Source organism: Canis lupus, chromosome 37, assembly GCF_048164855.1.
Source record: "Canis lupus baileyi chromosome 37, mCanLup2.hap1, whole genome shotgun sequence".
NCBI lineage: Eukaryota > Metazoa > Chordata > Mammalia > Carnivora > Canidae > Canis > Canis lupus.
The window spans coordinates 11,815,789-11,836,836 of record NC_132874.1 but is presented as its reverse complement, the minus strand read 5'-3'; the positions used below and the strand labels follow the sequence as shown (position 1 = coordinate 11,836,836).

The following is a 21,048-nucleotide window of genomic DNA, read 5'->3' as shown; positions in this document are numbered from 1 at the left end:
TGTTTGCCATTTGGGTATACCGCTGCTGTAAAATAGCGAGGTGGTTACAGAAAGTGGATTCATTTGAAAGCTATCTCTTTGTTTGCAATTCAATGTTAATTTTATTCAGTTTTTAATTTTTATATTTTTGAGAGCTTTCTCTTCTTCCGACGATCGGATCAAAACAGTCTGTGGTAGAAAGCAGTGCTGTGGTTCACGAGGCACCAGTTTGGCTGATGATAATGGTACACGCTTTCCCCCTTGTGATCGTGGTACCCCACGGCTTCCATCGTGGTTTCCCTGAGGAGTGGGTTCCATGCTGGCGGAGGCCAAAGCTCTTCCTGGGCATCAGGCTAGCACCTGAGCTGGGCTAGGTGCAGGTAATGCTGATGGAGGATCTAGTTTCTTCCAGATCTCTGGAAGCTCTCACTGGCTCACCTCTGTGCTACTCTTCTTAACAGATTTCCTTGAAATCCCATTTTAGTAACTGGCCTTGCCCCATGGTTTGTTTGGAAAGGAGCAGTATGAAACTGTGAGCGCTGGTGTCCTGCTACATCTCTGACATCGACTGTGTCAGAAGGAGATGGTGATCCGTACATGCCAACACTTGGCCAGTGCGTGCTTCATGGCCCACTAGCCTCTTTCTAGGTGAATCTTTTCTCATTGATTCCTCAAAGCAACCCCATGAGGTAGGAAATAGGGAACAAAGGCTTGGGCAGGGGCTAGCCCAAATTCAAATAGCAAATGATTTCTGGACTCCTATATAGGTAGCTTCTTCTCAGAGCCAGAGAATTTTGGGGGTTCGTGAATAGAGATGTAAGTGCAGAGTCTGCCAAATCTCTGGGAACTGTGATAGAGCTAACCATGGAAAAGCTGCTCCAGCCTAGTGATGTCAGGCTTCTTTTCTTTTCTTTTCTTTTCTTTTCTTTTCTTTTCTTTTCTTTTCTTTTCTTTTCTTTTCTTTTCTTTTCTTTTCTTTTCTTTTCTTTCTCTTTTCTTTTCTCTTTTCTTTTCTTTTCTTTTCTTTTCTTTTCTTTTCTTTTCTTTTCTTTTCTTTTCTTTTCTTTCTTTCTTTCTTTTTTTTTCTTTTCTTTTTTCTTCCCCTTCCCCTCTTCTTTCTTGAGAGAGTACATGAGCAGAGGGAGAGGGAGAAGTAGACTCCTTGCTGAGCGGGGAGTCAGGCTGTGGGGCTCAATCCCAGGACCGCTGAGCCAAAGGCTGATCCCCTGAGCCACCCAGCACTCCTCTACTATCTGTTTTTTTTTTTTTTTTAAAGATTTTATTTATTTATTCATGAGTGACACACACAGAGAGAGGCAGAGACACAGGCAGAGGGAGAAGCAGGCTCCTGCAGGGAGCCCTACGTGGGACTCCATCCCAGGTCTCCAGGATCACACCCTGGGCCCAAGGCAGCGCTAAACCACTGAGACACCTAGGCTGCCCTACTGTCTGTTTTCGTATGCTGTCTCTTTCAGTACATAGTTGCAAGTGACATAAATGAAGAAAATCGGTCTCAGGATAAAATGTAGTTGGAAAAGGGAGGAACTTTTGTGGATGATTTTACTCTTTGGTATCACACTCAAACTCAAGCAGTGTAGTTTCCTGAAGGTCTGTCGGTACAGCCATCTGAACTGGTCCAGTGACCTTTTCCCGCTCTGTTACGTCACAATTGGGGATGCGTGGGGGGAGTCAGTGGTTGAGCATCTGCCTTCAGCTCAGGGTGTGATTGCAGGGGGGTGGGGGGGTCCTGGGATTGAGTTCTGCATCAGGCTCCCCTGCAGGGAGCCTGCTTCTCCCTCTGCCTGTGTCTCTGCCTCTCTCTGTGTGTCTCTCATGAATAAATTAACAAAATCTTAAAAAAAAAAAAAAATCCATCAGTTCACCTTGTGTTTTGTATGGATCTCTTACCTGTGCACAGCTTTGTAACATTTTGTGTCAATCATTTGAAAATAATGCTTCACCAAGTACCTCTTCCAGTTGTCACCACCTTTCACTAAACACTTTGAAACAATCCTGCATCTCCTGGCCTCACCAGAGAAGGCTTCCAGCGTGGGGGAGGCTCTGGAACTGAGGGTGGCAGATGAAGCTCTTCTACAACTCTAATTTTTGCCTGAAGTCACGAATTCCATCACTGGCAGGAAAGACTATTAGTTCTTTTCCACGACAGGATGACTGGATTCATCTTTGAGGAAACAGTGGACAAATCACTACATCAGTTCTTCTTTCAAATAAAAAGTGTTCCATGAAGAAAACAGCTAGCTTTGCAACCTAAACCATCATACAAGTTGCCTTTCCCTGGAAATGATCTACTTTGATATGCAGGAGAAGTACTTCCTGTGTACCTGCATTTTGTCACACAGAGCATGTGCACCCAAGGGTTGGGATTTAGTACCTTTAACAATTTGTACTGCTTTATCAATCCCAGAGATGAAAGCTGGCTTTTCTTTCCTTCGTTCATCCTTTTTATCTGCTAGTAACTGGTAATGATGTATCTGCTACTTAGGAGTATAGTTTGCTGCTTCTGCACTGAAGGCACCTGCCCCCTGGTTTTTGTGTTTGTTTTTTAAAGATTTAATTTATTTATTCATGAGTGATAGAAGCAGAGAAGCAGAGACGAGGTTGAGGGAAAAGGCAGCTGATGTGGGACTTGATCCCAGGATCCTGGGATCATGACCTGAGCTGAAGGCAGACATTCAACAACTGAGCCACCCAGGTGCCCTGTTTGTTTTTAAGAGAGAGCAGGTGAGGGCAGCCCCAGTGGCACAGCGGTTTAGCACCGCCTGCTGCCCAGGGCAGGATCCTGGGGACCCGGGATCGAGTTCCATGTCGGGCTCCCTGCTTGGAGCCTGCTTCTCCCTCTGCCTGTGTCTCTGCCTCTCTTTCTCTCTCTCTCTCTCTGTGTCTATGAATAAATAAATAAAATCTTAAAAAAAAAAAAAAAGCGGGTGAGGGTAGAGGGGGCAGAGGGAGAGAAAGAATCTTAAGCAGACCCCACGTCCAGTACAGAGCTCCACGATGGGCTAGATCTCATGACCCTGAGATCATGACCTGAGCAGAAACCAAGAGTTGAACAGTCAACCCACGGAACTACCCAGGTGCCCCAATGTGGACGTATTTTTTATTTCTTTTGTGTACATACAAGGGAGTGGAATTTCTGGGTCATATGGTAACTGCTTCACTTTAGGACAAAAATCTGGTCCATTTTCCAAAGTGGCCACGACATCTTACACATTCCCACCAGCAACAAATGAGGGTTAGAATATCTCCCAAGTCCTCACCAACACTCCCCATTATCTGTCCTGTGAGGGAGGCCATCCTAGTGGATGTGAAGTAGTTGGTGTCTCTTGGTGGTTTTGATTAGCTTTTCCCTGATGCTCATCCACCTTCTTTTCGTATCATTAAGTGAGAAAGGCATGTAAGTATCTTGGTCTAATTACAAAAATAGTTTTGACCTAGGGGACCCCCTGAAAGGGTCTCTGGTTCCCCCGGGGGTCAGGTCATTCATTAAACCAGTAGAGAATACGAGGTGTGTCTTCAGCGCTTGTTTCTTCTTGCTCAGGCAGGGCATCCACAGCACATCTTTTTTTTTTTTTTTTTTTTTTTTAAGATTTTATTTATTTATTCATGAGAGACACAGAGACAGGCAGAGGGAGCAGGCTCCATGCAGGAGCCTGATGTGGGACTTGATCCCAGGTTTCCAGGATCACACCCTGGACTGAAGGCAGCATTAAACTGCTGAGCCACCCAGGCTACCCAGCACATCTTTTTTTACCACGAAACCGGTTTCAGCTCAGGCCAGCCACTTGCCCATATGGAAGCCCTTCTTGCTGCTCTGGGCAAGGAAGATAGAAAGCAAGAAGAGGTCTTGCCCACATAGTCTGATGCCTTAGTAATCTGGGCTGATCCTTCTGAATGTGCGCTCATGAGGCCTCCCAAACCTCGGTGCGGAAACGTGCGTTATCCCCAGGCTACAGATGAGAACACTGAGGACCAGATACACCAATGCTGTTGAAAAAAAGACAGTGCTGGGAATTGAGCTGCTATGTAACACACTGTCAATACACAAGGGGACAGGCCCATTGAAGACAAAATCTTTCTAACCAAATGAAGGGAAGTGATTACAGAATTGGTGGTACTTTTGTGGCAGTGACAGCACAGAGGAGGAAGGAATATTTGTGTGTGTGTGTGTGTGTTTTTTTTTTAACGATTTTATTTATTAATGAAAGAGAGGGAGGCAGAGACACAGGCAGAGGGAAAAGCAGGCTCCATGCGGGGAGCCTGATGTGGGACTTGATCCTGGGTCTCCAGGATTAGGCCCTGGGCTGAAGGAGGTGCTAAACTGCTGAGCCACCAGGGCTGCCCAGGAAGGAATATTTGATTGAGATTACCCCCACCTCCCCAAAGGCCAAAACAATAAACCTCATAGAAGCCAACTTCCATGCTGTTTCAATAAAGGAGTGGTGCTCACTTCTCTAGGAAATTGGCGAGTGGTCAGGAATTGCCCAGATTCATGTTCCTTAGCTTGAGTTTTAATCACCCTGAAGTATGACTTCTTATGGATGCTGCTCTTGTCTTGAAAGTGAGCACAGATACTGCCAGCTTTGGTGTGATTGATGGGCTCTGATGGAGCACAGTTACTTACACTTAGAATAAATGCCAACCATTTGAAGCTCTCCATTCTCCCTGTAACTAAGAGTATCCAGCAGAACGTCACACCATGGCGGATCACACACCATATTTTGGTCTTTCACTGCAGGATTGAAAATCTGTTTAGAAGAGATAGTCACTGGAACGCCTGGGTGGCTTGGTGGTTGAATGTCTGCCTTCATGCTCAGGTCATGATCTCAGGGTCCTGGGATTGAGTCCTGCATCAGGCTCCCCATAGGGAGCCTGCTACTCCCTCTGCCTGTGTCCTGCCTCTCTCTCTGTGTCACTCATGAATAAATACAATCTTTAAAAAACAAAACTAAAAAAACAAACAAAAACAAAAAAACAAAAAAAACTAGGTAGTCAGTGACTACCAATTTCCTGGGAGGAAATTTCTGAGATCAAGGTTTACAGCCATTCCAGGCGTGACAAATGTAAATATAAATCCTTCTCATATCGCATACCTCATAGTAACAAGTGGTCAAAAGAAGCCAGCATAAGATAATCAGGAGGAAATGCAGAGGACTCTCTTAGCATTTGAAAATACCGGGTGAGCTTTCTAAGCATAAAATTAAAGGGTTAAAATGGGTTACCAGATTTAGCATCATAACAGATGGAAAAGCAAATGACAGATAACAGGAAAATATTTGCAACCTCCAAGGCATCACAGTAATTTAAAGGACATGACGGAGGTGAAAGAGAAAGTATGTGGAGCTGTGGGCTTATGTCTGGAGGTGGCTGTCCTCAGAAGAGAGGCTTCTTGTTTCTGAGCCCTCTGAAGGGGGCCGTGGGTGGAGGGGAGCGTGGCTTCCTCCCCCAGCAGCTTGAGGCCTCCACTCAGAGGAGGCAATGACTTCCTGCTGCTGGCTGGTGGTGCGTTTACCTCCTGGAAATCAGCACAGCCCAGCCAGGGCAGGCCCAGCTGGAGAGGGAGGGCAGTGACTGGTGATTGCACTGGCCTGTAAGACTCCCCGTTGTCAGCAGATGCCCCAGGAGCCCTTCTCAAAGGACAAGTGCAAGGGTTCACTTCCTGCCACCACCGCTGGGATGGTTTTGAGGGCAGGGGAGACCTGTGGCACAGGGGCAATAGAAGGCTCAGGGATGCCGTGGAGGGGTCCGGACCCACGGGTCTGGCATGGCAAGCCCCAGCTGTTGCATAGAAGTTGGAACTCACGACAGGAACAGAGTTGAAGTGGACGACACAAATGCGAGCGTTGCTCTCCTCTTCTGAATTGCCTAGGTGGCTGGCACCAGGCGTGTACTTGGTCCCCGTTGTACCTGGGGCCCAGGGCGGTGGGCTTGGGAGGCAGGCCAGCCTGCCAGTGCTACGGTCACCGGCAAGTAGGACTCTGGCAAGCACTCTCCTCCTCCACCCTGCTGGCTTCATCTGTAAAATGGCCACGATGATCACGTCCAGCCTGTCCCTTTGGATTCAAAGGCTGAGTGTGCTTCACCGCTGTAGCCGGCTCCCCTGGCTTGTGGTCGGCAATGTGATGTGATGGCTGTTAGTGCTGTTAGGGCTTCTGGAATAGAAGTGGGGCTGACTCCAGCTCAGATGTGCACTCTGTCTCTGTCTCTCTGTGTTTGTGTCTCTGTCTCTGTCTCTGTCTCTGTCTCTCTCTCTCTCTCTCTCTCTCTCTCGCTTCTCTGGTCTCCAATGGGGCTGGGACCACAGCTGTGTTCCTGACAGCACATATTCAGTCTCAGAATGCGTAACTTTAAATCTGAGCATCGGGGATCCCTAGGTGGCGCAGCGGTTTGGCGCCTGCCTTTGGCCCAGGGCGCGATCCTGGAGACCCGGGATCGAATCCCACGTCGGGCTTCCGGTGCATGGAGCCTGCTTCTCCCTCTGCCTGTGTCTCTGCCTCTCTCTCTTTCTCTCTCTGTGACTATCATAAATAAATAAAAATTAAAAAAAAAAAAAGAAATCTGAGCATCTATGATCTTATCTGAGATCTTCTGTATCTTCCTACGTGGGGTAGTTCTGTTCTCAGGATGGCAACCGTTTGTGTTCATGTCTTCATTTTAATTTCTGTTTTTATTTAAGGTATGATAATCGATATTCTGAGGGCTGCTGCGTTTTTTTGGTTTTGTTTTGGTAGCGATTTTTAAAAATAGATTTTTCAACGGTTTTAAAGCAAATAACTACTTGGACATGCTTATAATGTTTTTTGGGGGGCTTCTTTTTTTTTTTTTTTTTTGTTTGTTTTTTTAAGTCTCTGGGCCTGGATTTATTCCTGGTTTTTATGGTGGGAGGGAGGTGGTGTTTTGTCTTGGGGTTTGTTCTGAGCGTGTGTGGGACGCAAAGACTATCCAGAACGTTTTCTTTTTCTTTGACATCAGAAGATAATCAGGCGCTCTGTGGTAACATACTTAGTGTCATAACCTCATTCTTTCTTCTTTCTTTCTAGTTTTCAATGGTTCCAGCAGGTCATCACGGGAGAAAGAACCTGTTCAGAAACATAAAAGCAAAGAGGCCACTCCGGGGAAGGAGAAGCACAGCGATCACCGGGCTGACAGCCGGAGGGAACAGGCTTCAGCGGCCCACCCCCCAGCGGCCCCGTCCACGGGTTCCTCGGCCAAGGGGCTCGCTGCTAACCACCACCACCCCCCTCTGCATCGGTCGGCTCAGGACTTACGGAAACAGGTAAAGCCCTCCCTGGTCCACATGGTGCCCGCCTGCCAGATGCCACCTCCCCCATCACCAACGTAACAGAAGGGGACATGTGAGTAGGAGCCTCAAGAAATCCATAATGTGAGGGCTCACAGAGCAGGAGGGTGATGCTCACAGGTAGGATGCTGAGGGAACCTTGTCTTTGCACAGAGGGATTCGTGTGTGTGTGAACATCTGTCAGCTGGTCTCTTGGGTCAGCTGGTCTCTTGGGTCAGCTGGTGTGTTGGTGCGGTTGCGTGCATCCCTGGAGCATGCCCCAGGGTCTCATGTGTGGGGATGTATTGGAGCCGGGCAAAGAGAACTTCCCTCCTTCACTATGCCTCTTCCACCCCCATGTCTGGGGCACTGTATGAGTTAGAGGCTCAACCTGTTGTCTCTGGTTGAGCCCAGAGCAGCTTCACCCTGAAACCAGGCCCATAAGCTGCCTAGTGCTGTCCGGGGATGGTCCTAGACTGCTCTGTTCTTAATGTGACAGGTTTGCCTCCGCCAGGACTCACAAGCAGATGTGCGTGGGCACCCGCACTGCTAAGCAGTGCCCCCTGTGCTGGGGTGCGGTGGGGGGGCACTTAGCAGAGCACATTGCAGCCTGGCCCTCAGGATCACCTGAGGTCAAGCGTTCCTGGCTCTCCAGCCCCAGCTCCTACCACCATCCCCAGGAGACAGCACAGATCCTCTTGGGAAACGCTCAGGAATGGCCTCGGGGTCAGCTGCTGGTGTTGTTAGTATCCTGAGACAGTGATTTCTCTCCCGGGGGATGCGGGCGGAGAAAGGCAGGTGCCCGTAGGCACGCAGTCAGTCAAGGGTTGGGTACCCCGGGTCGGTGCCATTCCGCTGATCCCGCTGCTCCCGCTGCTCCTGTGCTCACTGCATTTTAAAGTCAAGGAGCCGCGGGGATCCTGGATGAGCTCTCCTCACTGGGCGTTATGACCCAGAGCTAAGATTTCTCCAGAGTAGACCAGAGACCCTAATCTTTAAAGACTGAGTCAGGGTGAGTATTTGAGGGGCTTCCCTGAGCCGCAGTGTTATTTAGAATAACTATGAGATGGTGGGAACCTGATGGATTTTCTCCCTTTGTGGAGCTGCTCTTTACATTCGGCCTTTTCTCTTGATGACAGGGATTTCTCCCTGAACATGTGTATTCGTACGCATACACACAGGAGGGTGGTGTGTGTGTACACATATATTATTAGTCATAACTTTTAAAAGCGATTCAGCTCTTTGGGTGTGTGGGGCGAATGAGGCAAGCATCTTCAGAGTGGCGTTTCCAGGAACCTCACATCCTACTTCTTCATCCTTTGCTCTCTCGAGATACCGAGCAAGTAGTTGCAGCCTATTTTACACATTGCACACTCTTCCTGAAACACAGACATCATCGTTTTCCTAGAGAGCACAACTTCACATGATTTGGGAATTGGTCAGTGCTGGGCTGTGTGCTTATTTGTAGGTGGGATTGTAGGTGTTGGCGGTGTGGCCTGTAGTGGGAGCAGGTGCTTTCAGAGGTTGAGGACTCCATCCCCCGCCCCCCTCCCGTTTTCCCTTTTTTGTCGGGAGCATTCTGTGTTTATTAACTTGGGTCTTCCCCTTTCTCTGACGAAGGCCTTCCCTCCCATAGTTCACTGCCTGCCTGGTGCAGCTCTGTTCATCCCAGGCTCTTTGTTTTTCAATCCAAGTTTTAGAGTTTAGGTGAGCTCTGCCCAGCTCAGCAAGTGTTTCTCCTGAGCACCCCCAGCCCAGCTCTCCTGGGGTCTGAAGGAATGGGCCCAGGCTCCCAGCTCAGCAGCTCCCTCTGGTGGGAACCCAAAGCCTGATGGTGGGCTTTCTGGTGGTGAAGCCAGGAGCTTCTCTGCCACCAACCACCACCTCGTGGCCATGTGCCCAGGGGAGCCAGAGCTACAGATGAATGGGTGGCAGTGGGCAAAGATCATGCTGCAGACGCCCACCCCACCCTCTGGCCCTCCAGAGCTAGGTGTGTTGTCGGGGAGGCAAAGGCAAAAACCCCTGTCAGAGCCGAGAGAAGGAACAGCTTGCAGAGCTGTAGTTCCTCAGCTCAAGCGCATTGCACAGCAGGGAATCTGCCCCTCGCTACCTTCGTGTTAGTCGTCCAGTGAAGTAAGTGACCTGTCACATGCCCTGGGTAAGTACTTCCCAGGGCCTGGCCCTGTGATGTCAGACCCGCTGCCCTGGGAGGTGGCTGAGGGACCCGGGCGTTCTGTTACGCTGAAACTCGGTATTTGCTCCTTTTTGATAAGGTGGTGGGTTGAGAGGACAGAGAATCTCTGGCGGCAAGGCAAACCGACACCCTCCCTCCATTCCTTGGTTTTCTTTGGTACCAGTTGAGCACCGGACCGCTGAAGACAAGTGTGTGTGCAGACAGATGGGCCCTAGGTCCCTGATCCTGTCTTGTCCCTACCTTAGGACACGTGGCACAGCTGGTGGGACAGATGGGTTCCCGGGCTGGGCTGCCGGGTCAGCTGCATCATGGCCTCTGCCGGCAGGCAGGACACAGGCACGTACTGGATGGGCTGCACGGGGTGGGAAGAAGGAATTCAGTGCGTGAAATGTGCCCTTTCTAGTCTCCGCAATTTACTTCTCGAAATCAAGTTCGTGGTTCTGGTGAGTCCCAAGAGAGATGCATTTAGTCTCTGAGCCTGCGATGTGGATGTGTGTGCGTAAAATTCGGGTAGCCAGCTGCTCTCAAAGAGGACTGTAAGGATGCTGAGGAAGGAAGGGAATAGACTAACTCTTCTGTAGAGCTGGGCAGTTGGCTGTGCATCTTGGCAGTAACCACCAGTATTAAAGTTTATGAAAATATGTAAACAAGAAGGGGATTTTATTCATTCGTTCGTTCATTCACGAAAGACACAGAGAGAGGCAGAGACACAGGCAGAGGGAGAAGCAGGCTGCCTCCAGGGAGCCCGATGCGGGGCTTGATCCCACGCCCTGGGCCAAAGGCAGATGCTCAACCTCTGACCCACCCAGGTGCCCCCAACAAGAAGGGGGATTCTTTTTTGCCATTGAAGGCAGTGATAGTCCTTTAGAGTTCCATCATGCTGAAGTTTACCTCCCTGTGACATAGCATGGGGAAGAGGTTGCCAGGCGCCCCCAAGAAGGCAGAATGGATGGACTGAGGGGCCCTGCGCTCTTTCTTCATTGAGGTGGAGTCTGAGAGATCTCTCTCTGGCTCTCTGGTCTCCCCTGGGTGCTCTGAGGCTGCGCAGTGGAGACAACAGAAGTGTTAGGAGAAAACTCTCCCACCCTCACCAACTAGATGAGAATCTGCGGTGTGGGGTCAGGCTGCGGAATCGGCAGTATTTGGGCTGGGTGAAGAGATAGGAACAGGCTGCCCTCTCAAAGGCCAGGAGATCTAAAGGGTGCGTGTCTTCCACTTTCAAGATCCTGGATCCCTGAAGCCTCTGTGTCTTGATGGAAAAATCTCTCTGAGCAACATCAGGATTTCCCGATTTTTGTTTTTTTAAATGGTTCATTTTGTGTTTAGTTAATGGAGGCATTTGGGGGGGGGGGGAGAAACATTAGAGATCTCTGTGTTTCCCATGTTTTACCTCCTATTTGAGATCAGTGGTACTCTCTGGGGGAAGTTTGTCTGCCCCATCCCCAGGTTGTGTAACTATTTTTAACTTACTGTTGCCAGGCTGCTGGTTGATTTGCTTTGATTTCCCTTTCTTTATTCCAGATACCTGTCTCCCCTAGCCAGTGTGGTCAGTCCTGCTTCTCTGTAGGGGTGGCGAGCAGTGATGGATCTGGCTGTAACCCCTGGGCCTGCCCTGCAGCCCCCCCAGTGGAGCCCGACACCTCACTGAGGCCAGGCCTCCAGGCTGGCTCACAGGAAGGAAACCTGGTTCTCTAGGCGCCCTGGGGTTGGCTTCTGGAACAGTGCCTTGTGCCAGAAAGTTGGGGCTTTATTGGACTGTATGTGATTGGTGGCATCAAAGAAATACAGTTTTTTAAAAAAATATTTTTTTGTTCATGAGAGATAGAGGCAGAGACACAGGCAGAGGGAGGAGGCTCCATGCAGGGAGCCTGATGCACGACTCAATCCCAGGTCCCCCAGAACGCGCCCTGAGCTAAATAAAAGGCAGATGCTCAACCACTGAGCCACCCAGGTATCCCTAAAGAAATACACTTCTTTCTCCATTTCCAGAATCTCCGACCGATAGTTTGCTTCAGTGGTTCCCAAAGTCTGTTCCTGAGTCGGCCTCCGCATCACCTGGGGGGCCCTTGTTAGAAACTCAAGGTCTCCATCCATCCCAAAGCTAGTGGATGAGAAACCCCCAGGGGGTGGGGCCCAGTGATCTGTTTTGACAAGCCCTCCAGCGGGATCTAAGAGCACTGGTTTGGATACTGATGGGAAAGTCCTGGTTTTGTTTTTGTTTTTCCCCATTCGGGTCAAGAGCATTTTCCTGGGCTGGGCCTCAGTGTAGTACACAGGTCACTCAGACTCAGGCCCTGTCTTGGGGAACCTGACTCCTCTGATGACGCAGCGGCAAGGCCCATGGGAGTGCTGGGGGGCCCTGGGAGCGCTGGCTTTAGGTGCCGCTCTCCCAGCCTGGCAGGATGAGGCACCCTTGTATGACTGCAGCTGGTCGGTCAGCTTCCCTGATGTGGGAGCACATGCTTCTCCTTCCCAGTCACCTCTTCGTGGGGTTTACTGGTGAAGTGGTGGCCACGATCATTCCTTACCCTGGGATTGTGTAAGTTCCACTTGGTGTCTTTTGGAGGTGGTGGTCCCCTGTTTTGAGCTCATGTCACAGATGAGAAATTGAAGCCCAACTTGTGAAGAACCTGTCAGAGGCCACCACAGGCAGAGCTGTGACGTGATGTCCACCTAGAGCAGGACACCCAGCAGCAGCTCCTGGCTGGGCCCTTCCTCGTCTTCTGGAAGTTACACATTTCTGGTGTCCGCCCCTCAGTCTTTGCTTTCACTCTGACACAGGTGACGTGTGTGTCACAGAATTTCCACCGAGTCCAGCTGTGTGGAGAGGCTGCTTGGTTCACACTGTTCGCGGAGTGCTGAATGTGGAGTTTGTGGAGGGTGGGAACACAGGAACTGTTCGTGCAGGAGAGCGAGGGCATATTTTGCTTGGCTGCAGAAGTAGAGATGCATCCTGCTCCATGGGGCCCAATCTCAAAGACCATAGGATATGCAGATGCCAGCCGCTGGCAGCCATGTGCCCGGGCTTGCCCTGTGACCTGCATGGGAGCTGGGCCACATGAGTGCTTTTGTTCTTTTCTTTCTATGGTATTTTGGTTGCCTTCCTTTTTTAGCCCATGGATTTAAAAATTCTGCAGGCAGAGCATGCTGTTTTGTGGAGCACACAGAATTGCAGACCTGTCTTTTCTCGGAGGGCAGAGGGTGTGTGTGCATCCCCCTTGCTTCTCCTAAATGGGCAGCGGTTTGCTACTGTAAATGTCCTTAACCTGTGACAGGTGACTGGCAGGTGAGTGGACAGGTCGTCATCGTGAAACGTCGATTTTCTGGAAGAGCCTTTTAACAGGAATGCTAAGGAAACTGTGCTGCAGGCATAGGGGGCAGGCGGCATGTGCTTGCACGAAGGTTCTGAGACCTGAGTCTGTCAGGTACTCCTCCATGCGAGAGCAGGCGGCCGGCTCGGTTTGCTTCCCCATAAGTCCTACTAATTCTTCTCTTGTCCTTCCCTCTGCTTGTCCTGCTGCCTCCCAGGTTTCGAAGGTAAATGGAGTCACTCGAATGTCATCTCTGGGTACAAGTGCAACCAGTGCCAAAAAGATGCGCGAAGTCAGACCTTCACCGTCCAAAACTGTGAAGTACACTGCTACGGTGACTAAGGGGACTGTCACATACACCAAAGCCAAGAGAGAACTGGTCAAGGAAACCAAACCCAATCACCACAAGCCCAGTTCCGCTGTCAACCACACAATCTCAGGGAAAACTGAAAGTAGCAATGCAAAAACCCGCAAACAGGTGCTATCCCTCGGGGGGGCGTCCAAGTCCACCGGGCACGCCGTCAATGGCCTCAAGGTCAGTGGCAGGTTGAACCCAAAGTCATGCACTAAGGAGGTGGGGGGGCGGCAGCTGAGGGAGGGGCTGCGGAACTCCAAGAGGAGACTGGAAGAGGCACAGCAGGCAGAGAAGCCGCAGTCCCCACCCAAGAAGATGAAAGGGACGGCCGGCCCTGCCGAAGCGCCCGGCAGGAAGGCGGCAGCGGCCCCCCCGACGGCGCCCGCCCCGGTGGAGAAGGCCCTGCTCAACGGGCACGTGAAGAAGGACGTGCCCGAGCGGAGCCTAGAAAGGAACCGGCCGAAGCGGGCCACGGCCGGCAAGAGCGCGCCGGGCAGACAAGCACACGGCAAGGCGGACAGCGCCTCCTGTGAAAATCGTTCTACCTCGCAATCGGAGCCCTTGCACAAGCCCCACGAGGCGGCGGCGGCGGCAGCAGCGGCGGCGGCGGCGGCCAAGCCTGAGAAGGGGGGCGGCCGGGCCGGCTGGGCGGCCATGGACGAGATCCCCGTGCTCAGGCCGTCCGCCAAGGAGTTCCACGACCCGCTCGTCTACATCGAGTCGGTCCGCGCTCAGGTGGAGAAGTACGGCATGTGCAGGGTGATCCCCCCTCCAGACTGGCGGCCCGAGTGCAAGCTCAACGACGAGATGCGGTTTGTCACGCAGATTCAGCACATCCACAAGCTGGGCCGGCGCTGGGGCCCCAACGTGCAGCGGCTGGCCTGCATCAAGAAGCACCTCAGATCTCAGGGCATCACCATGGACGAGCTCCCGCTCATAGGTGAGGCTCTTGCCGCTCTTGTCCTTGGGCCCCGAGGGATGATGGGGCCGTGGCCCCGGGTGGCCCCATGCAGGAGGCCATGGGAGGCGGGGTGCAAGGGAGGTTAGTTGGCGGCTTCTAGCCTGGAGCGGGTGGTTTCTCTGGAGGCCTATGGGCCTTGGGGTGTGGGTGCCGGTCTCTGCCCTATTGGCCCCACGTGAGCTTCCCTCCTGGTGTTCCTTCCTCTTGTCATAAGAATGTCCGTCCTACTGCATGAGGACCCACCCCGACCCTTCATTTTAACATCATCTTTTTAAAGACCCTGCCTCCAGATACGGTCCCCGCCTGGGGCCCTGGGAGGTAGGGTTTCAGCACTCGAACATGTGGGTGACACAGGCCAACCTGTTTTCTTTCTGTGTCCTCATTTTTCCTTGCGTGTCACTTTTTCTGGTGACCAACGGGGCCCTTTCGGAGACCAGAGATCAGGGGATGGGCTTAATTTTCTCCTGAGTGTGGGGAGCACTGCAGAGCTCACGTCGGGGGTGGGGGGTGGGGATCTGGGCGTGTGAGTGAACATCCCTGCAGATGTGGGGGCCAGGCCGCAGGCAGAGCCCACACACAGGCCCTCCCGGGCTCCTGTGTCCTTCTTCTTCCCCTGCTGCTGCTGCTGCTTCCCAAAGACTCAGCGGCTCCATCGGGGAGGAGTGGGACCTGCAGAGTGCAGGCTTCCTTGGGGGGATGGCTGGGTAAGGTCACACAGCTCTGTGTTTCAGCTCCAGGCCTGTGAAACGGGCATTTCAGAGGCCCCAGACTTTGCAGAGGCGGGGGGATGAGCCATTTCTGCCATCCAAGTGTCAGGAGTTGGCAGTAAGGTCGGGCTCCCTGCAAGATGGAGGTCAGTTCTGTCGGCAGGTGCCTGCCACACTCACACCTGGGTGGGAATCCCTTAATTTTAAAGAACCCTTGGTTTGGGGTCCACAGTCAGGAATGGCTCTGGGCTGTGGGACCCGGGCTGTGAGCAGGTGTGTGGGCTGTGCCCTGGGTGTGCCTGGAGCCACACCAGGCCCTCCCCGCTGTGGTGAGATGTCTGGGTGCTGCCACCCATCCTGCCGGGGGACCGTGGTTCATCTGGGGACAGGTGAGGTAATCAGGTGACGTCACAGCGAGAGCCAGTAACTGTTCTTCAGAGTAGGTTGTCTCAACCTGCACCCTCTCACGCAACACCGGAGGCTGCGTGGACGTGTCCCTGTGCTGTGTGTGTTCACACTCCTCCTGCTGCCGGAAGTGTGAGGCCTTGTTTGTCATCACCTGTAGAAGTGGGAGGGGTTTGCTGGACCAGCCTGTGACTGAAGAGGCCTCGGGCCACGGGCCTGAGCTTGGGCTCCTCAGAACAAGGGGCTTAACCGCTCCGAAGCAGCTTTCCAGAATCTGCCAGGACGGAGGCTGCCTCTGCGTCTGCTCCCAGCCCCTTGGGGAGCAGGGGGTGCAGGAGGCACTTTGTCACTTGGCAGCCTGGCAGCCCTGCGAATGGGCCAGTGGGTGCAGGGCAGGAGCCCACAACATGATGCACTTTCAGGCAGTGTACATCTTACACAATCCAGGTGCTACAAAGAAAAAAGACAAAACTCTGGATCGCCTCTTAACTGATCCACCTGTGACGGGAGCTGCCGTGGCCGGCGGGGGCGACTCGCCTCCCTGTCCACCTCTGCGAGTGCGGCAATGGGCCATCCGCCTTGGATATCTGGGTTTTTGAGCTGGAGGCCTGGAGGGAGTGAGGGGATCTCGACCTTTGGCCTTTCCCGGCCCAGGGCAGGTGAACTTCCTCTCCAGTGTGTTTCACCGAGCAGAGCTAAGGCCATCAAGCTGCCGCACCTGCATCCCTGGTCTCCTGAGACCCCCCGGGGTCCTGCCCGCGGTGTCTAGCCCGCCCTGCGCTGTGACGCTGTTATCAGGCGGCCATCAGAGGCCGCCAGGGCTCGGCTGCCCGCACTTTGGGAATACATCTGTCCCCACCCCCTGCAAGACCTAACCCCCCTCGCATGTTGTTACGTGTCTACTGCCTGGTAGCCAGTGGATGGCTATTCTGCAAGATTTTGCTCCTCCTTTTCTTGACTAGAGGGAGGTTGCTCTCCAGGCCCACGTAGAGTCACTCTGTGAGCGTTTGGATGTGTGTGATTTGGAGGGGCGTTAGTACAGTTTTCTGATTTGACCGAGGGGTGTGGGGAACACTAGCTTCTGAGGTAAGTGGCCCATCGGCGTGCGCGGGCGGTGGCAGGTGAGGGACAGACTGCTTGCCCTCTCCAGTACTGCCTCTTGCCCTGGAAATCCACTGGGATTGAAAACCAGTTATTGTGTGTGTGTGTGTGTGTGTGTGTGTGTGTGTGTGTGTGTGTAGGGGAGGATGGGGACAGACGTCACATATTGCACACATCTGGTTTCTGATGTCACAGCTTTCGCAGGGGCAGCACCACTCAGGCCCTGCCTCCATCTCCAGGGGTGAGCCCCTGCCTCTCCCCTGGCTCCCCCCACCTCCTGGGGTGTGTGTGGGGGTGCACCGCATGTCTGTGCTGCCCCTTTTGGGGCTGGGGGGGTCCCTGGGATGCCCATCCTCACAGATCTGCAAGGCCTCCCCCTCTTCCGTTGTGGCCTCTACTCACACCTCCACTCCCTGGGGACGCTTTCTCTGAGAGTCCCACCCTAGGTGGCAGGCCCTGTGGCTCTGCGGTCCCACTGCCGGCTTTTGCCTCCCTAGCGCCCTGGCCTGTCCCCATCCCATCTCTGCAGGCTGAGCTCCTCAAGGGCCCGAAGCCACCTGGCACACAGTGGGCATCCCTGGACTTGCCAGTCAGACGAGGGAGGTCTCATTGGTGGTCCATTTGGCTGACTGTCCCTGTGCTTTGTCCCCTCACCGTCCCAGGAGGCTGCGAGCTCGACCTGGCCTGCTTTTTCCGGCTGATTAACGAGATGGGCGGCATGCAGCAAGTGACTGACCTCAAAAAATGGAACAAACTAGCAGACATGCTGCGCATCCCCAAAACCGCCCAGGACCGGCTGGCCAAGCTCCAGGAAGCCTACTGCCAGTACCTGCTCTCCTACGACTCCCTGTCTCCCGAGGAGCACCGCCGGCTGGAGAAGGAGGTGCTGATGGAGAAGGAGATCCTGGAGAAGCGGAAGGGGCCCCTGGAGGGCCACACGGAGCACGACTACAACAAGTTCCACCCCCTGCCCCGCTTCGAGCCCAAGAATGGCCTCATCAACGGCGTGGCCCACAGGAACGGCTTCCGCACCAAGCTCAAAGAGGTGGGCCCGGCCCAGCTCAAGACGGGCCGGCGGCGACTCTTTGCTCAGGAAAAGGAAGTGGCGCGAGAGGAGGAGGAGGACAAAGGCGTCCTCAGTGACTTCCACAAGTGCATATACAAGGTGGGTTCCCCATAGGGGCAGAGGGGAGGCTGGCCCCTGGGCAGGGCAGGGTGGGGTGGGGGGGTTGCTAGGTGGGGTGGGGGTGGGGGGGGGGCTGGCCGCTGGGTGGAGCTCCCTGGCTGGAAGCACCAGGTCTGTGGCCCTGAACAGGGAGCCGCCGTCTCCTGGGTCGCTGTAGGGTAGGCGGGAGGCCAGGGGCCCCTGGTGGCGGCAGTCCAGCAGCTCTGCCCCCTTCCAGCAGTGACCGCACTGAGCCGCTGGCCGGCTCTAGGCCTCAGGCTTCCTTTGCGCGAGATGAACTGTGTGTGCCTGGGTGCGTGTGTGCCCACGTGCAGGCACGCACTGGCTTGGGTGCAGGTACCCCTGGGCTGAGCCTGGCCCTCCCGAGCACCCCAGCCCATCCCGGTAGAGGGAGCTGCCCAGTGCAGCCAGATCCTCTGGGCTTGGAACACTTGCCTCCTTGGCCTCCTTGCCCGGGTTTGAGCAGCTTGCCAGCGCCTGGCTGTGCCCGGTCCTTTCTGACACGGTGACGGGTGCGGGTGTCCCCAGTGTGTGGCTGCGGGGAGGCGGGACACAGGAACGTGGCCATGGTCTTCCCCGGCACTGCCACGGCACAGTGCAGTGTTCCTGGTCCTCAGAAGCTCCTGCCTCGGGGCAGCCCACCCCCCAGGGGGAGCAGGACACCCAGCATGGTGAGCAGAGCCCTGCTGTGACCCTCGCTAGAGGTGTCTGCAGAAATCACCCCAGTGACCCCGGAGTGGGATTACCGGGAGGGGGTGTCCTTGGATGACCTGCACCCAGCGAGCCGCATCCACCTGGAGCCCGGCCTGGCAGCAGCGCATGGGGCAGTACACAGCCTGCCGTGGGTTAGCCTCTCCCCCCCCCCAACACACGCACACGCGCACACACACACACACACACACACACACACACACACACACACACACACACTGCCTGCATCCCTGTCACCATCTCCAGGCCAGCGCTGGCCCTGTCCCTGCCTGGAGGAGTTGACCTGGGCCTCGTTCCCACACAGAAGCCTGGGAAGTTGGACTTGCCTCTGGGTCCCGGTCCTCTCTTTCTGAGCACACGGGAAGTCACAGCTCCGGCTGCCCTTGGCCACACTTATTTTTTTCTTGGCTCTATTTCCTGTGCTCCTTTCTAGAAGGATCTAAGCCCGCTTGCTTAGACAAAGGGTCTTCCCTTGCAGGGCTCCATCTCCTGTGCTCTGTCCCCTGTTGTCATTGGCCTGGCACTGCCCCTCAGGGACCCTGGGGGTGGGCAGTGGCTGCCAGCACCTTTTTATACCTCAGTATTTTATGATAAGGAAAAAGAAGGTGCAAAGAGTAAATTCAGGAGCATGTGTTGAGTGTTTCCTGGATGCTTGCACGAGAAACTCTTTTCAATTGAAGGCCTTTGATAAGTCCAGTGACTGAATAGCTGCCAACTCAAGAAATATAATTTTCACTTCTGCAACTTTATTTTTAAGATTTTGTTTATTTATGAGACACACACACACACAGGGACAGTGACACAGGCGGAGGGAGAAGCAGGCTCCCCACAAGGAGCCTGATGTAGGACTCGATCCCAGGACCTGGGGATCATGCCCTGAGCTGAAGGCAGATGCTCAACCACTGAGCCACCCAGGCATCCCTGTTACTTTTTATTTAAGGACAATTCTACAAGAATGAGGCAAATCTGAGTAGAGTTTTTGTGGAAACGTGTCCTGTAATTGATCATATTCGGGTTCATCACAATCTGGTGGTGCTCGGCCCTGGCGGCAGCCTGGCTGTGGTGAGGTCAGGTGAGGTCAGCAGCAGCGTGTGCACGCCAAGGGCCTGGGAGGGGAGCTTGTGGCTCTGGAGGTGCTTCAGGCCCTGGGGGCATTGGCCCTCGTGTGCCCGGTGTCTTCCTGAATTCCAGGCGCTCTGCTTTTAGTTGATGCGAGGTCAGTCATGCCCCTTCTGGTGGTTAGGTTCTTACCGTGTAACGAACAATGTGTCGAGAAGTTTGGCCATGTGTGGAAGCACTTTCACTTAGTTAGAACCCCAAGCGGTCACTTTCAGTGCTGAGAAGCAAAAGCAGATGCCAGAAATTCTGTGCCGATTGCTTTGACTGCCCTTCCAAATGCAAGGAGGACACGCCACCTGGCCTAAGCCCGTTACTTTTTATGGGGGTGCTCCAGGGTCACCTCACGAGGAGAACGTTCCCTGACTGCCTCCGGTGAAAGCCACCCTCTGCTGCCGCTCCTGTCACTCTGCTTCTGGCTCACGGCCCTCACTGCCTCCGGGCCGCATGGCACAGGCCAGAGACACTGTCCGTTTGAGCAGTGCTCCATGTCCAGCCCCTAGAACCGGGCCTGGTATACAGTAGGTGCTCAGTGGGCATCTCTGCCATCAAGGGGCAGATGCGCTTGGCCAAGCAAAGCCCGTGTCATGGGGCTTGCCTCTGTGAAATGAAAGCTCCCCTCAGTGGTAGGTGAAAACGGGGACCAAAGCTGGGATTCCCAGAGTAGAAGGTAGCTGTTGGATCGTGTGAGCACGTCGTCGCGGATACCCTGGGCGGAGGGCGGGGTGCTGGGTGCTGTCCCTCCAGGTGTGCAGGGGTGACGGGCCAGTGCGTGGGTTCCCCTCCACCAGAGGAGGCTGCGCATCCGGCTGGCTTTCCGGTGGCTGGGGACTTGGGGTGTGGAGGGCCCACGCTCTGACCTGCACGCCCCCGGCTCTGCCCGGGCCCCCACCCGTGTGGATGCTATTGCTTTGTCCCCTGCCTCCGTCCCTCCTGCTGCGCACATGGGGTAAACCAAGGGTCTCTGCCCGCTTCCCTGTAAAGCCGGGTGCGCCCCGTTTCTGCTGGATCGGGCCTGTCTGTGCTGGTGCTGCAAGGGCGGCGGGTCCTTGGGTCGGCACCGAGGAGCCTCCCCAGAGCGTTTTCCTGCCTTCTGTGCTCACGTCAGCTCGGGACGCAGAGCAGCCCACGGTCCTGGGGAAGCACAGAGACAGGGTGCGGCCTCGTTTGGGGTTGGGGCGCAGCTTGGTTTCTTTCGCTTTACTCTCTTGTCTTTGTTTTTTTTCAGGGAAGGTCTGTTTCTTTAACGACTTTTTATCGAACAGCAAGAAATATCATGAACATGTGCTTTAGCAAGGAGCCTGCCCCAGCTGAAATCGAGGTGAGTGTGTCGGGGCCACGCGCCCGGGCGGGAAGGGCACTGCGCTGGGTCCGAGGGGTCAGGGTCGTCGTTGGTGGCTGACACCCAGCGGACCAGCTATGCCCAAACCTGAACTCGTTCGGAGGCGGAGGGCACATACTAGGGAGGGCGCGCCTCCCCGGCCTCCCCTGGGGGCCCAGCCGGGGTCCCCAAGCTGCAGAGTTGGGAGTGAGCTCCCGGCACGTCCCCTGCCAGTGGCCACTCCTCACCCTGTCCGTGTGTTATGCAAGAGAATGTTTGGAATCCCTGGAAACCACAGTTGTGCATTTTCTCCTCTATTTTTTAACGGGGTTGGCAGATTGCCATTTTTGTGTTTCTGCCAACTGTGTTCTCGGAGTTCGTGTGAGGTTGGAAGGACAGGGAGC

The 21,048-nt window shown here is 54.1% G+C and overlaps 1 protein-coding gene across 4 annotated transcripts in view; it reads left to right on the top strand.

The window, feature by feature from the left end:
• The window catches only part of JARID2 (jumonji and AT-rich interaction domain containing 2), a 260,404-nt gene that overhangs the window by 225,630 nt on the left and 13,726 nt on the right, over window positions 1–21,048 (top strand). For all 4 annotated transcript variants that reach the window (XM_072813674.1, XM_072813671.1, XM_072813673.1 and 1 more), the window contains 4 exons: window positions 7,038–7,273; window positions 12,999–14,076; window positions 16,973–17,475; window positions 20,552–20,644. In XM_072813674.1, the coding sequence (XP_072669775.1) occupies window positions 7,038–7,273; window positions 12,999–14,076; window positions 16,973–17,475; window positions 20,552–20,644 (1,910 nt within the window). The remainder of the gene's footprint in view (window positions 1–7,037; window positions 7,274–12,998; window positions 14,077–16,972; window positions 17,476–20,551; window positions 20,645–21,048) is intronic.